Source organism: Necator americanus, chromosome V (genome assembly GCF_031761385.1).
Source record: "Necator americanus strain Aroian chromosome V, whole genome shotgun sequence".
Lineage (NCBI taxonomy): Eukaryota > Metazoa > Nematoda > Chromadorea > Rhabditida > Ancylostomatidae > Necator > Necator americanus.
The window spans coordinates 913754-930467 of NC_087375.1; the positions used below are offsets into that span (position 1 = coordinate 913754).

A 16714-nucleotide genomic window follows, 5' to 3' on the forward strand; every position below is an offset into this window, starting at 1 on the left:
AAAATCAGAATTTTTGACAAAATTGACAGAAACCTCTCACTTTTCCCAAAAATAATATGGCAAAAGTGAGGGCTAAAAGAGCTCTTCATCGGAGAATTTCCGTGGAGAAAATTAATCAGAATCGGAACGGTTATTGTTTCGATAAAATTTCACACTAGTAGCCTGAAAACCAATTCAAAATCAATATATGTATCAACGGAGTTCCTTCGTTACATTACACCAATTCTTGTTCCTCTTCATTTGCAGGAAAGTCGATTTCTTCCCTTTTAGCGTTAAGGATTTTCCGAAGAAACTGCAGTGTTAAGAATTTTTCTTTCCGCTAGAATGGATACGTTTGCACACATCGTGAAAAGACTAATCAACAGCAAAAATTCTGTTCTTTGCCGTCCGTCTATTCTTTCTTTTTTTCTTTCTTTTTTTTGTTCTTGTTGATCATCGTTCTGGGTTATCCGAAGTCAAATAGTTGAATGATTCCTGGGATGTGTGCTCCCAATGGAAGGGCACTCTTTTTTCGTTTGTAGTGATAAGCTTTTGCGATGTTAACTACATTAAAGTGTTACAAAAAAATACTTATGTTGTTGATTTGTGAAATTTACAGAATTATACCATCTTTCTGTGGTTTCTCTTCTTTCCCTCATGTCAAAAAACGCTTTTTTTTCCTCAATTCGCTCGCTTTATAGCTCCTCTGCCTAGTCCCGACCACCGGTGTTTGCCGATTTCTTTCCGTTCAGATGGGAAATCAGTCCGCAAAACCATCACCGCCTCGAGGAGTGGTTGGATCAAAATCACACCAAACTTTCCTTCACATCGAGGAGCCGCATGCTGTGCCACGATCCATTAGTGCACTTCCTTCCTTGGAAACGCCAAGAAGAAGTACGTTTTCGCCGAGTTCATCTCTTTTCTGTGAAGAACCATTCAGCTTGCAAAAAAAAAAACGAACAGTGAGCTGTTTTGAATTACCTAGCCAAGCGTTAGGGGGCATCGGAATATTTTTATTCTATTTTTTTAAAACAGTTACTAAAATATTTTCGTTCCCTTTCAGTGGCGTAGTCACCTTTATTACAGATGTGACAGCGAAATGGTTTTCCAAATCTAAAAGGGTCCCATAAATTTCTTGACGACCATTTGACACTTGACTGGGAAATTTCTAATTCGAAAGCTATGAAATTAAGATGATTTTTGATTTTAAGAAGAGAAAAATTCACTGAAATTAACTTACCTCAAAACGACATCATTTTCCCCTAAACAATACAATTTCACTACCTCTTATACTGCTTTACTCACGATACCAGTAACGTGCTCCGTCATTTGTTTGAAATGGAAAAGATTTGGTATTTGCTAGACTTTTACACCAGTTCCGTACCGTAGTCTTTCCGCAGAGTTTTACAGTAATTTATGCTCGGAACGTCCGAGAGAAATTCTCTTGGGACCGTTTTAGATTTGGAAAACCAATCTCGCTGTTACATGGAAGAATAAGATGTTGTGCTCAAATCCATGACTGTAAGGGGTTTTTTCACGAATATGGCATGGAAACCTTCGAAGATGGCGTTGATTTAAGCCGCACGCTGATGCCTCGACGTTTTTTTTACATGTCTAAATCAAATGTAATCAATCTAAATCTAATCTAAATCAAATCTAATTTTACAAATCCTTTTACAAATATCCTCGATGTGGTCAAAAATTTTGCTTAATTGTCGAAAACTGAAAAATCACTTATTGTTGTTTGGCTGCGCCAATTGGGTGGTCTCAGATCCCGCAGTGGATAAGTTATCTAACATTGTAACTACTATTTTTAGTATTTTTTATGTATGTATTTATGTAGGTAAAAATTCCCATGGACCTCATGAAACATTTTCCCGTAGCGAATCCTTTTCATCCGCATCCGATCAACATTTCGACGATCCATCAAGAGGTAGGTGTGGTTTTTTTCATTTTATTTGAGTATCATTAAATGTGTTTACCATATGGTATCTGTTTGCTCAGCGGAAAAGTGCAGTGTCGTTATGCTGTCGTCATGGTGTAGAAATCGACGAAAGTGCGTACATTGTGCCGGAGACGCAGCCGGCTGTTTTGCAATTTCCTTTCATTCAAAGAAAATATTCGATTTGCAATGGCTAACGCTCCTAATTTTACGGGGAAATGGGGGATTTGTCAAAGTTAGAACATGCAAAAGAAATTTCTTTCCGCTCTTATTTTAAATATCTTAAGAAAAGTTCTAGAAACAATGAAGTGGATTTAGAAATGACAGGACAAATCCATAAAGAAAAACCTTTCATCACTTTTGACAGGCATGAAATTTAAAAAAAAATAGAAAAGAAAAAGAAATAGTGCAATGGCGGTGGGCGGTGTGTTCCACTTAAAGTCTTGGGAGTACAAATTCGCAAGTTTGCGCAAAAACGTCTCCAGCTTTCCCAGCTAAAGTGAAACGTCCTCCTAAACTGCTTTTGCTCTCATTGTGTGAGTTTCTGTAGTATTTATTATACTAGTATATTGTTACTATATATTTTTGGTGTTTTTGGTATTTCTTCGTCGGGGCACAATATCTTCGAGTTTAGCTCTGTTCAAATCTTTCCGATCTACATGGAGAGTTCGCACAGAGTCCATTCATTTGTCAATGTTCCATAGCCCGTTACCTTATATTACATTACTTATTATACTACTATTACTATTACTATTACTTATTATGTTATTACACATGTGATGTTAATAGTAATAACAATAACTATAATTCAATAGGTCAGTACCTATGCTCTATACATGCCAATATATATAAAGCAGAAAGAATTTCAGGATCTGGATGGACCGGTTTAGGCTAGATTTTGTACTGTTTTTAAAATCGCCCTAGATCATAGGCTACTTTTTACATGACGATATCCATCCTATCATCCGGTATTGCTGCTTTAATACGCACTTTAGCTCCAGACGCATGAAAAACTCCCGACATGAGGTTCCTATAACCGTGCTTACCACAAATATAATAATTATTTTGTCCAACCACAGCAATCCTATCAGTCACCTCTTTAAAGGCATCATCCCACGAATTTGGAGTGGTACAGATTTGCGGTGGAGTATTCGCATACGGGGTCGTAGATTACCTATATATACGTATACGAATGCTCCACCTGAAATCCGTGCCACCTCAGATTTGTGGAGTGATGCCTTTAAGCGTTCATGTCTCGCGCAATTTGAGCACCCACTCCTTCGTTGCTTAGAACATTGCAACTCCGTTAGAGGTCCAATGGTTTTTAAATTAAAGCACCTTTTCTAATACCTATGACATTTTCCTCAAAAAAAAAACCCGTTGTCATGGTGCCAATTCTAAGAATTGTCAGATTCATCCAGAATTCAGCCCTCCTGAACAGTCTTGATTATTCGCTCCGGGATCATTGTTGCTCCTTCGTTGCTCTGCGGATTTTTCACACAGCTACAGCTATATAGTTGTAAAGTTTTTTTTTCTACTGCATAATAACTCGATAATCATAAGGCGTCAAAGATTTTAAACGATTTTTCCACCTTTCCAGAGTATTCCATTTTCAAAACTCCGATGGGAATAAGAAAAAAAATATATTTTGCGAATGAACAAATAATCCAGCATTCCATAGACGCGCTATTCTTCAAAATTAAGACAGTCTATGTTTTTCTTAACCTAAAACATTTATTTTCTCTCATTTTATACAATTCTTTTTGATTTTAGTAGATTTTCAGCGCTTCCTTTTCCAAAATTCACTGTTCCACAAATCCACATTTTCTTCGCTTTCAAAAATTTCATCATATTTAAAAATATGTCGAGATAACCAAACAAATACTCGAAGGACATCACTAATGCAGCATTTGAAACGCATAAAAGGTAAAAATTTCAAAGCACATTGAAAATCCATTAGTTTTTGAAGTGCAGATATTTGTCGCCTTTGTCGTAAAATGGAAATTGGAATTGGCACGAACTACAATTCTGCGCGTGGATAAAGCGCAAACAGAATCCTAACCTTTCATATTTCGTTACTTACAAAAAATGGAAATAAGAAAGAAATGTATTTTGCGAATGGACAAATAATCGAGCATTCCATAGACGCGCTATTCTCCAAGATTAAGACAATTAATATTTTCCTAGCTTTAAACACTTTTTTCTCTTATTTTACACAATTCTTTCTAATTTTAATAGGATATCAGCGCTTCTTTTTCCAAAACTCCCCGTTCCACAAATCCACATTTTTTTCGCATTCAAAAACCAAATCAAAAAAAAAAATTAAAAACAAGAATTTTGTTTGTCCGTGACGAGAAATACATGGTTCTTCAATGCAATCAAAAGATCCACATTATTTATTCGGTCTGCGTGGTCCTTTCGTAAAAATTTATTCATTTTCAAACTACTTTTTTTACTTTTCATTCCGCGCTAAGCAATAGAGCATAAATATAAGCCACTATTCGCTATTAAGTTTTTTTTGCGTTCAATTCATTAAAGAAATGAATTTCATGCAGTTGAAATCGTGCACATATTTGGCACAATTTATTGCGGGGTGGAAAAATCTATAGGCTGCCTTTAAAGGCATCACTCCACGAATCTGAGGTGGTACGGATTTCGGGTGGAGTATTCGTATACGGGATCGTAGATTATGGAGAGGAGGGTGATTTCGTCCATTTCTTCCTAATTGCCGTAAAAAAACGACCCGGTAGATACAGCTTCGGGGGTTCCGGCCCGCTATTTTCTACAAGGAGTTCGATTGGGGCGCGCTAGCCTTGTTTTTTAAGTATCACTTGCCCCATTCTCGGGTACTGTCAACCTCAAGAGTGATTCCGTCACTAAGACACGCCTACAAAACACAACATCGTCTCGTAAAACTACTTCTGAAAAAAAAACCACTTATCGCATTGGTCCTTATCATACCCTTTATATGCCCATAACTGTTAGTTTTCTTTTTTTAAGCTTTTTTTAGCTCTCACTTAACTCATATCGCTTAATTCAGCTTATTCCCGTGAATTTAATGATGGAGTAATAACTACTATAACGCATACCACGAATCTGATTTGGTGAAAAAATCCACGAGAAATGATAAAGATGGAGTTGTACGTTACGGGATCCGGAGTGGTTTCACGATTAGGGACCATGCTGAGGGGACCATATACGTAGAGAGGCGTTCTAACGTACTTCTTAGAAGCTAAAACGCTTTCCACGCCAATTTTTTTTCTGCGAGAATTACGAAGAGATGAACGGACCACCTCGGATCCGCAATCCTCAACCGCGTCTTCAGTTTTTCCCACGAATTCTTGCGGAATCCTGGTGTGCTGCTTTCAATTTTTAGTTATACGATTTGAAGTGAACGTAAGATTCCTATAAAATAAAAATCTGCAGTTTCATTGCGTATCCGCCACGATTCAATTCTCTGGAAAAAAAAGCGGACAAGCATAAATCCTATTGAAATTTTGAAATTTTGAAATGGGTTTTTGGATATGCAGTTGAAAATTGCTGGTCTATGGGTTTGAAATGAATAAGAAATATACTTTCATTAATTCTTGCTCTTTTTTCTCTTAAGTACTGTAATTACTTGACTCCACAATATAAAAGATTCCTACTATACTTCATATCGATAATGCTTGCATATCATTACTGTAACTGCCTTCAACATAGCTACCTCAACATCTACATAGTGTAACATTTGAATTATATGTCGATTTTCCAACGACGTTAACTCGCCAGCGCCGATCGGTCTAACAACATCTTTTCCCGACCACCAACCAAAAATTTGTGGACATTCCTCCTTCGCTTTCACCATTGCGCTTTCAACAATTTCATCGTAACCTTGTTTTTACTTCAAACTTTTAACTTTGTTTTTACTCACAACACTCAAATTTCCTCATGAAAAAACTCATCACATATTAGTCGTCTATACATATGCGATTATAAGCGATTATTATTGGCGAACATTAAATATATCTATTTGCGCAGCGTTCCTCTCGTTAAACTAACCTAAAGGCATCACCACACGAATCTGAGCTGGCGGATGCGGCGCGCTCCACAAAGCTGGCGCGCTCCAATCGAACTCCTTGTAGAAAATAGCGCTCGAAGCCGTGTCTTTTGGGCCGCTTTTTACCGTAATTAGGAAGAAATGGATGAAATCTCTCTTTTCTCCATAATCTACGATCCCGTATACGAATACTCCACCGGAAATCCGTACCACTTCAGATTCGTGAGGTGAAGGCTTTTAAAATTGAGGTGATCTTGAAGCTATATGCTGCTCAATCATTCACATAGCATCATATTGCTTAAAGAATCATTCATAAATTTTTTGTCGTTTTGCTTACGTGGTAGCTGAATTACAGTTGATAATTTTTGTAGGTCCCTCTAGAGTTTTTTGTAACTTACTGCACAATGCTGCACAACTTTCGTCCTGTACGGGAATAGATCCAGTGTTCCTTGATTCCTTTCCAACGAAGTTGGAGATATACCCATCTGCTGGCGTTGCACTCAAATTCATGTTGAAGGATTTTTTTTCAGCAACACTCTGTCTTACATTTTGAATGGTGTCCAGAATTCTGGTCACGTAGATCAAATCATTAAGCTTTCAGAGCAGTTTAGTATTTTTACTGAAGATGATGATTAAAATGACAAGTAGAGATATTTACAAACGACGGCTAACACAACTGATTGATTACTAATATATAAATCTTGATTATTTTTAATCAATGATCTGTTATTTCTTCATCGTTATTCTCCAAATATTATCTGCAATAAATCCGAGAAAACTGAGAGGAGAACCTGAAAAAAGTTCTCTTCTAAAATATTCAAGTGACATTCAAGCCATTCTCTGTCCAATAAGCATACAAATATAATTCGAAACAAGCGTTCCGATTCTTCTCAAATTTCAGTTTTCCATTTTTTTCAAGAAGATCAACATCTCTTTCTCGGATTCTAGTTCAAACGAAACATATAACGAAAGCGGTTAACATCAATCAGTTCTGCTCGGGCCGTGGGCGAACCACCAGTGAAACCCGCCTCACAGGAAGCGTTTATCCTGGATCATTATCCGCCGCAATACGGAAATAACCAAATTCTCGCATTACGCCACGCTTCCCTCCGAAAACGAATTCAAAGCAGATTTTCAATTCAGCGAGCCAGCTTTCACTCGTCGGGCAATGGATAAGACGTTACTTCCAAGCCTGTGAGGGCTGCTGCGACTTCTAACGCATATACTTGGATTTTAGGTAACAACTGAGCTTCTCCGAATTTTCAGTAATTTCCAGTGAGGTCGATCTGCAAGGTTCTTCCAATAAGTAACGTAATTTATTACTACTACACTTAAACGCGACAGAAATTTAAATCTATCGATGACAGCGCGTTTTTTCTCGTGTATCTAACGCGCATCCGCTACTGCGAGCCATATTTTAACAAGGAAATAGTAAAAATAAGTAATAAAAAGTTCAGTAAGTGTAAAAAAAAACTTTGAAAGGGAAAAGGGAAATGGGATATCATGAAAAGTAGCCTTTGAAAAGTGTGCGGGTAACCTTGAGCCACATTGTCTCGTGCGAGCAAAAAAAAAAGCGCGGCTGTCGTCAAAGGGTTGAGTAGTTCTTTCAGTTCCAAAATTTCTCTTTTGTTGTGCGCAGTTACAAGTTCCGTCGACGTAACGTATGTATAGCGGTGGCGAATATCAAAGTCGGCAGATCTCAGTGATGCATGTTACAAGCCGGGCGCTGTGGTCGAATTCCACGTTCATGAAATTGTTGGGGATATCCGTAAACGGTCCTGCAGTGTGTAAGTGAGTTCCGCTATCCAAAAGAAAAGATCGTGAGTAGCAAATTTTTATACTCTCCGTATTTCCAAATGTGTTTTTTTTCTTCGAAACTCAACAAGGTATCACGAAAGTACAAGATGCCGCTCTGTTCCACCTTCATCGGCTTGAAGAAGGCATTCGATTCAGTTGAGACGGAAGCGGTCATGGAAGCCTTGAACAACCAAGGCGTCCGTACTCAGTACATAAAGGTGCTTCGAGAGTTGTACAGTAACTTCCCGTCCAGAATTCCCCCATTCTACAAGAATATCATCATTGACGTGAAGAGGGGGGTCCAACAGGATGATACAATCTCACCCAAAATATTCACAGCCACTCTCGAGAACGCAACGCGAAAACTGGAATGGTACGACATGGGGTGAAGGTTGATGATAGGCAGCTACACCATTTCCGCTTTGCTGATGGCATCGTTCTGAAAACATGTAGTCAAGTGAAGCGGAATAAATGCTGACCGAATTCGACGAAATCTGTGGTGGCTGACTGGGATTGACTGAAAAAATTTGATTTCTGATTGGAAAAATAATGAAATAATGAACGAAATAATGAAATATTATTCTTTGTTGATGTAGATCTATTACTACGTATTTGCGATGCTCTCTTAAACACGTGTACTTAATGTCACCAAATCGGAGGTTACTTTGAAAAATCAACACCTATTTTTTATTTCCAATGTTTTATGTTATTGTTTTATTAATGTTTACATTATTTCTCTCATTTCTATTTTTCTACCACCTTAGACTCCTACGTATTGCTGAATCATTTTTCTTTGTCAGATAGGAATTCCAATTCGCAACTTAAAGGCATCACCCCAAGAGTCTCGGGTAGTACGGATTTAAGGTGGAGTATTCGTATACGGGATCGTAGACTAAGGAGAGGGGGGGTGATTCCGTCCATTTCTTGCTAATTGGGCCCGGAATATGCGGCGCGTGCACAAGGCTGGCGCGCTCCAATCGAACTCCTTGTAGAAAATAGCGCGCCGGATCGCTCGAAGCCGTATCTTCCGGGCCGTTTTTTGCGGCAATTAAGAAGAAATGGACCGAATCACCCTTCTCTCCATTGTCTACTACTCCGTATACAAATGCTCCACCTGAAATCCGTACCACTTCAGATTCGTGGTCTGCCTTTAACTGTTCCTTTGATTTTGCTAAGCAGGAGTACATCCTGACGTGAAGAATAGTCGAAATTATTAACGGATGTGAATGAAGCAGATTCTTCGTCTACACAGCCGAATTTTCAGACGACACGAAAGAGCTCTCCTCTGAAGAGGCGTCATCGAGAAGCCGAGCATCAAGTTGTGCCGAGGCGACAACTCCAAGAAGCCAGTAAGCATTAGGTTCACAAAAATCATTGGTGTCATAGTAGTGTTCAATTCTCCCACGACTTTCAGACTTTCTGTTTGTCGAACGCACAGCACAGGTATCGGAATTAGCAACATGCACAAGGACGGAGCACTGAACCATAAGTCTGTCTCTTCTGTACATTTACCGGAGAAAGGTACGAGCGAAAGCAGCAACGTCTCCACACGAACCCAAAACGAGCGACATTCAGCCGTTGTGAAAAGCGCATCGACGAAAAGCGCAAAAAATGGAGTTTCACCTCTGCGTTCACAACTATCAAAAGAGAAGGCCACCTCAAGCAGTTCTCATGGTTCGACCATTCTAATTTTCTTTCCAGATGTATTTGTAGAAGTGAATGTGCAGACGAAGCTCATGTTATAGGATTCTTTAAACCGAACATTTGCAGCCATCCAGACAAGTATGCCGCTGGTTTCAACGTCTCTATGTTTGACCTCTGCTCAAATACTCCTTGTCCGAAAGACATGGGCTCACGCTCGAAATCAAGGATCTCTCGAACCAGCTCTAAGCATCTTCAGGTACAAAACAACCATCAAATAATGCAGATATCAAGAGTGCACTACCGCTACCTTTGCTAATAGATGCTAGTGAATCAGAATATTATTGGTATTAAAACTTAGCACTTAGCAAAGCCCCTAATTGCCAACTTTTCTTACAGTACTAGTTTCTTTGAAGAGAAATAAAATACTGCAAATCTATTTCATTTTGTTAGAACGGTTTGAAAAACTGCTCTGACTTTTGATCTCCAATAGCTGAGCCCGAAAGTTTTCACACGGATGACCACTCACCGAGTGCATCTACTCAGCTTTGACTATGAATGAACTACATTTTATTCCTCATTTGCAAATTTTTCTTTTTCTCAATTCTCCGGTATTCAAATCTTTTCAACAAGAACTTTCTCACATTTTTTGCTTTCCTTTTTTCTTTTCAACGATTTGCTTGTGAGTGCTAGGTCAATTATAATACGGATTTCGAAGTTGCAAACCTCCACTTTTATCGCTCTGCTTTCAACTTCGCATTTCTTTCTAACAACCTATGTAGATCAAATAAGAAAATGATCTCGAAGAAGTGCATCTAAGTTTAGAAAGTAATGCAAGTTATTGTACATTTCCTCTTGCAAAATCGACTCAGTATTTCTTTTCGTTCAGGAACTCATTCTTCAAAAATTCCGAAATCCGAACAATAATGATGCACGGAGCCAAGAATGCGGGGCATGAGCGATTGAAGGTAAGTACAACAGTAATAATTCGCGAATACATTTGCAGACCTATTGTTTCTTGATGATGTATTACTAAACGAAAATTTACAATTGGATTATCACTGGGCTTTGACTTTGGCTTAGTCGGCGGGTTGATCATCTTTGCCCAGGCGTGTCGTCCTTGAACGTAGCTCTGGCCAACACTATCGATCTGATCTGCAAAGCACAGGAACAATCCATTCATCGAAGGCGATAACGCCGAAACGTTAGCCGTTGTTTAATAAAGACTATCAATAACAATCTTGGCTACAGCTCAGGAAAATCAATTTAAAACTACCTTCAACTACTTTCAATATGCCGAGATTCAAAGACAGTCGAACATGGGCAATTCACTCATCGCTGTTCTCGCTTGACGTGCCTAACCACGCCGAGTGTCCTCAAATCCTCTTGCATCATCTTATTCTGGGATTCCGTTTTCGGCCAGGTGTCTTCTTTCAGCTAGAACCCGGCAAACTCCTCAGAACTCGTTGAACAGAGCATTCTGCTGGGCTTCTCAGCATATAACCAAAGAAGGAAGACAACTTTCTTTAGCTACTTTTGATGTCGGTGTAAGGTGTTGGTGGTGACCTTTCACGTGTCATTCGCCGGTATACCACATCACCGTCAGCGGGAAGATCTTCATTGTAGCATAACTTGGGCTAAAAATAGCCAAACAGCCGTCTGAGCAGCTTTTCTCCATTCGGTCGAGCCTTTCCATCACCGTAGGCGATGGTGCCCAATTCTCCGATAAGTACATCGTGATAAGGGAGATCGCAGACTGCAATGAACCGCGGATACGAAGATTCGCAGCTTAACTTCGTTGCTGAAGGGTGTCGATCACAGGCACTTCGTTAAGGAGTCTGGTGCTTTTTTTCCCTAATATCTTTCTCGCCTAGCTGCGGTTGTTCCTCTGCATACAGCCCGGGCAGCAGAACTCATCTACGAGTTCGATCGGTGTTCATCGCCTACCTTGATTCCTGTTGAAGATTTCGAGAAGACCCATTCATAGCCCGTGGATAGCTTTGGTAAAAGGTCATTTAGAGCTAAAAACCTTCCTCAAGTGACTCTACTCCGATAGTTGTTTCGAGCGAATGGTTTTTTTTCAATTGTTTCATCTTTTTTCAACTTGTAGAATCAAATGTTATAGCGCAGTTATTGTCATTTAAAGCTATTAAACTACATTCTTCACAACAAAGTGTGAAATAAATAGTCGTTTGAGAGGAGTTTGTGAACAAAATTCGTAGTGACGTTGAGAGTTGATGACGCAAAACATTTTTTCCCACTTTAAAGCTTGCCTGCAAAAGTCCCTTAAGATATTTTTGCGGAAAAAAGTGTTCTTAGACTTTTCCGCATACTTATTCTGCTTTGAAAATCCCCTTTTAAAGATTCGAAGGAATAGGGACAGACTAGGGTAATCGGATACGAGTCTCCTACAAATTTTACTGGACACGATGACAGCAATATATTTTCAGAGACAATTTGAAGGAGAAATAACAAAGTTATATTATCTGGTCTTGTCTATTATTTGGTCTCAGATCATTTGTTTTAAATGCAGCCCGGTTCCTGCAGATGTGATAGTATGATTTTTACTGACAGCGTTTGTTGGGAAAAAAATTGAGTTCGGTTAGATTGGTAAATATACAAATTTTGTTAAGTATCTTATGATTCCTTTGATTTGTTTCATTAGTTCTGAGGCGGGATTAGGAGAGGTGAAGATAGGATCATCTATGCATCCATTTGCAAAATGTGGATATGATTCTACCTGGATTCTTGATCCTATTTGTTCTAGAAGCATGCGCAGGCATTCACCGCGATCATGGATGACTTGATTGCGAATTTGGACAGCGCTAACGCTACTGTGGCTGCTATGCGGGATGCCGGAGAGAAACATGTGTTCCCCACTAGAGATCAATGTAAGTTCTCATTCAGATTTTCTTGCATAGTATTAGGTTGTTCCATAAATGCATAAGTAATGAATTTTGTAATAAAATTAAATATAAATATAATAATATATAATAAATGAATAAAATAAGTAATAAAATTCCATTACATATTACAAAATTATATAATAAACTAATTTTGCATAAATAATAAAAAAGTTTCACCTAAACCTCGTTGGCATAACAAGAGAACATAAGTACAACATAAATAATGGTTTTTTTTAATTTAAACTCGTGCACAGAAAAAAAAAACAGAAGAACGAAAAAAGAAGATGATGTTTGAAATACTCATTTTTATCGGCTTCACACTCCACTTACTAACTAAAAATTCACAAAAATTAAATCAGCATAAAAAACCAAAAGAACTATCTTGTTGAGAAGAAAGTGCAGTTCAAAATGACATGTTACTTCAAAGTTTATTCAATTTCTTTCAAAGTGCTCGTACTTTCCTTCGGCAGAAATATGTACACTTATACCAACGCTTCTTCCAATCTTCGAAACATTTGTTATTCTCCATTTCCATACGGGGGATTGAGCGCCTTCTTCGACACCGCTTTTACCTTTTTAATCGAGTCAAAACGATGATCACGAACTGATTTTTTGAGTTCCTGGAATAGAAAGAAGTCAGGCGGACCCAAATCATGAACATGAATACGGCGATTGAGTAACGAGTGGAATTTTTGACGAGAGAAAGTCGCCAGCAACCAAGACACCGTGAGATAGCGCATCGATGATTGAACCTTTGGAAACAGAACTCAGCAACCGTAACTCATCAACAACTGACGCTCCTGTCATGAAATTTGACACAGATGTCACTTAAAGTTGTGTTAACATAACAAAAAAACAATTATATGGCATTTGCCCTCCGCATTTGGATAAACCCGGAAGTTCTAAGTTGAAAACTCTTGCTACTTTTAGATTACAGTAGTAATCTAAAAAGCCTACAAACAAATATTTTCTATCAAAATTTACCATTGATGAACGTAATTGCAGATGGATGTCCCTTCCGAGCCACGCTCATAGACCAATTCGCTTCTGCAATGATAGAACGAACACTGGAATGGGGAGAAAAGAAGGATAGGACAGAGGTCAGCCAGCAAACAACTTACCAGCTATAATTCCACCTTAATATCCACTTCTCTGACATTAAAGGCATCACTCCACGAATCTGAGGTGGTACGGACTTCAGGTGGAGTATTCGTGTGCGGGATTACAGTTTAAGGAGAGGGGGTGATTCCGTCCATTTCTTCCTAATTGCCGTAAAAAACGACCCGGAAGGCACGGCTTCGGGCGTTCTGGCGCGCTATTTTCCACAAGGAGTCCGACTGGAGCGCGCCAGCCTTATGCGGCGCCGCATCATCCGCGCCATTTTTTACGGCAATTAGAAAGAAATGGACGGAATCACCCTCCTCTCCACAATCTACTATCCCATATAAAAATACTCCACCTGAAATCCGTACCACTTCAGATTCGTGGGGTGACGCCTTTAAGGGTGCACATCAGGAATCAGCGGGATTTGCTGCTCCTTCTCGCTGCCCTATAGATATATGTACTCACCAGTTCCTCCGTGATCACTAAATTTGTATCAGATTTGACTGAGACGATAAGAACACTGACAGCAGTTCACATTCACAAAATTATTTGTTGTATACTGACTTGCTTTGATGGAATGGTTAGGCTAGTATTATTGCCTGTCGCGGTTGCCCGGATCTTCGCCGAGGACGTCCTTGAATACATTTGTACCCAACGTCGATCTAGAGCAAGAGCTTCAGCAAGAGCTGTTCATCCTTCACTGTTCTGCATCCTGCAAGAGTTAGCGTCTGGCTTGAGCTGCCTATTGACACCGGGCGAGTTGACCACCTTCGGGTCAATAATGTCGGATAGTTCAGCGCAACGAAATGGAATGTTGTCTCTGAGGATCACTTGCTCCCTCTACGTATTTCACTTATGTGACTTTGACTGTTCGTCTTTGGCAGTGTAATTGATGGCAGAATCCTTAGCAATATCTGGGTGATCTTCCGCCGTATTTTTGAGCAAGTTTTACAGATCGTGCATGCCTAGAGCACTCAAATGTCTATTTTTATTTATCAGAAGCAGCAAACAGGTAATAATTAGGCTCGCACAGTCCTGCTAATATTCAGTTGTATAGTATGTTCACATACGTTCATAAATTTCTATTCAATTTTAAAATGAAGTCGCATTGCTACATTCCAGATCAACTGGTCACCTTACAACTCTCTATCCTTCGTAATGTTCCTTTTTTTTTCCTATTTTCCTACCTAACCTCGTCTGGTTCTCATTGTCCGTTCACTCATCTACTCATAAGCGGTTTTTTGCTTTCCGTTTTCTTTCGAGTTGCTGTCATGATGTACTCGACAAATATACAAGTAGTGGATTTTCCGTGGTTTCCGTGGAGAGGAGCCACTAGCTCCATTAGTTCCTGGTGGCGCTACATACATATTGATTAGTGTGTCACTCATGAGAATAACAAAAGCAAAAGAAACCAATGAATTCTGCAATGGGATTCAAGTTGTTCGAGCCCGCAGTGCACTTTTCTGGGACACAGCAATAGAGAATTCTAATCGTCTCGTCTATTTGCCCAACTTCTTCAGTTTCTACGAAATGAAGTCGCATTGCTACATCCCAGATCAACTGTTCACCTAACATCTCTCCATATCCTTCGTAATGTTTCCCACCTAACCTCCTCGAGTTCTCATTGTCCGCTCATTCACTCATCTACTGGACACGGCTCTTTGCATTCCTTTTTCTTTCGAGTTGTTGTCATGATGTACTCGACAAATATACAAGTCCAACGCAACTTTCGAGCACCATCCTCACATAATTTAATCTCTCCTTTCAGATCACGCAAATGGCTTGGACGAAGATAGTTCTTTTCGTATGCGAGCAAATAAAAGAAGGCTTCCACGATGAAATGAAACGACAGCGTAGAGTTAGGCCGCGTCAATTGGGGGTGAGTTGTATGTACATATTTACTAATTACACTCCATCGTTGAAAGATAATCATAATCGTATTGTAAAAGAAATATTGTTTTCTATACTTATTGTAAAAAAAAATAATGGCATCATAATTTTCGAAACGCAACTCTGTCCTTGAATCGATTCAGTTGTAGCGCAAAAAAACCCATGATAAGGCCAATACTCACCTTTTTAGACCCGTTCCGACTACGCCTCATTGTCTGAGGTATCAACCCCTCCTAAATCTACAGGAGAGATCAAGAGATTTAACACGGTTGACAATCTCTAGCCAGCGTCGGGGAGCACTTCTTCTGGATGCGGTCGTAGCTTCTCAGCCAAATAGCTGAGAATGAGTGAGTGCCCAAGCAGTGCAGTTGCAGACAGTACTCAACCGCGGAATTTTCGAAAATTATTTGACGCATATCTGTTATGAGATCGACATCGATATCGATATGTATGACTTTAAATTTTCCTCCACTTGCAGTTTTTGTGCAATATATTTTTTTTTCATACATCGTAAAGCAAAGGCAGTATATTGCATTTTTGGATTTTTTTTTTTCTTTAGCGCTGCTTTCGACACAGTTATGCGTCACGGGTAGAAAAACTGTTCAAGATGTTCTGTTCTACGTATTTTTGCGACAAGAACCATATCATTTACAATGGGGGGCTAATTCCCCTCATACCCTCCAATTGTTCCCCATTTGTTGTGCTGCTTATTGTTGTCACAAGTTGTAAGCTTTACCCAAACAAATCGATCACTTTATGTCACTTCGTTTTCTATCGATTTACTAATGTATAAATAATTTCTAAGTTGTGCTTTGTGTCGTGCTCTATATAGTCAAAAGGTAGTAATAGTCACAGGTGTTTAAAGTTATCACCCCACGAATCTGAGGTGGTACGGATTTCAGGTGGAGTATTCGTATACGGCATAGTAGATTATGGGGAGGGGGTGACTCCGTCCATTTCTTCCTAATTGCCGTAAAAAACGGCCCGGAAGATGCGGCGCGTGCACAAGGCTGGCGCGCTCCAATCGCACTCATTGTGGAAAATAGCGCACCGGAACGCTCGAAGCCGTTTCTTCCGACGTAATCAAGCATATGTAGTTTAGAGTAGTGAGGAAATGCTAACTCGTCCATCATCAAGTTTGTCGCAAGGGGCAGTTCTATTATTTTCTAATTAGTTCTATTACCAGAATTAGAAAGAATAATATTTTTCAAAATCTCGTCTCGTCAAGCTTGTCATCGCCGTTTCAGCACAACAAAAATCAAGCAAAATCAAACATTTCGACTCCATCCAATAGTTTATCTTCCATAAAAATTCTATTAATAGCTTCGCACATGTTTCACAAAATAAAAAAAATGTAAACGCGAAATATAAATATATCCTGCACAAATACAAGGGCGATGGAAAAAAATAAAGCAA

The 16714-nt window shown here is 39.2% G+C and overlaps 1 protein-coding gene across 1 annotated transcript; it reads left to right on the forward strand.

The window, feature by feature from the left end:
* Positions 1-731: 731 nt before the first annotated feature.
* RB195_012614 (uncharacterized protein) lies at positions 732-15581 on the forward strand (the record flags this gene model as incomplete). Its single annotated transcript, XM_064202068.1, has 11 exons — positions 732-873; positions 1823-1912; positions 9022-9106; positions 9172-9278; positions 9333-9431; positions 9528-9657; positions 10288-10366; positions 12166-12289; positions 13310-13404; positions 15177-15287; positions 15489-15581. 11 exons carry the CDS (start codon positions 732-734, stop codon positions 15579-15581), a joined length of 1155 nt encoding a protein of 384 aa, XP_064057949.1.
* Positions 15582-16714: the final 1133 nt, after the last annotated feature.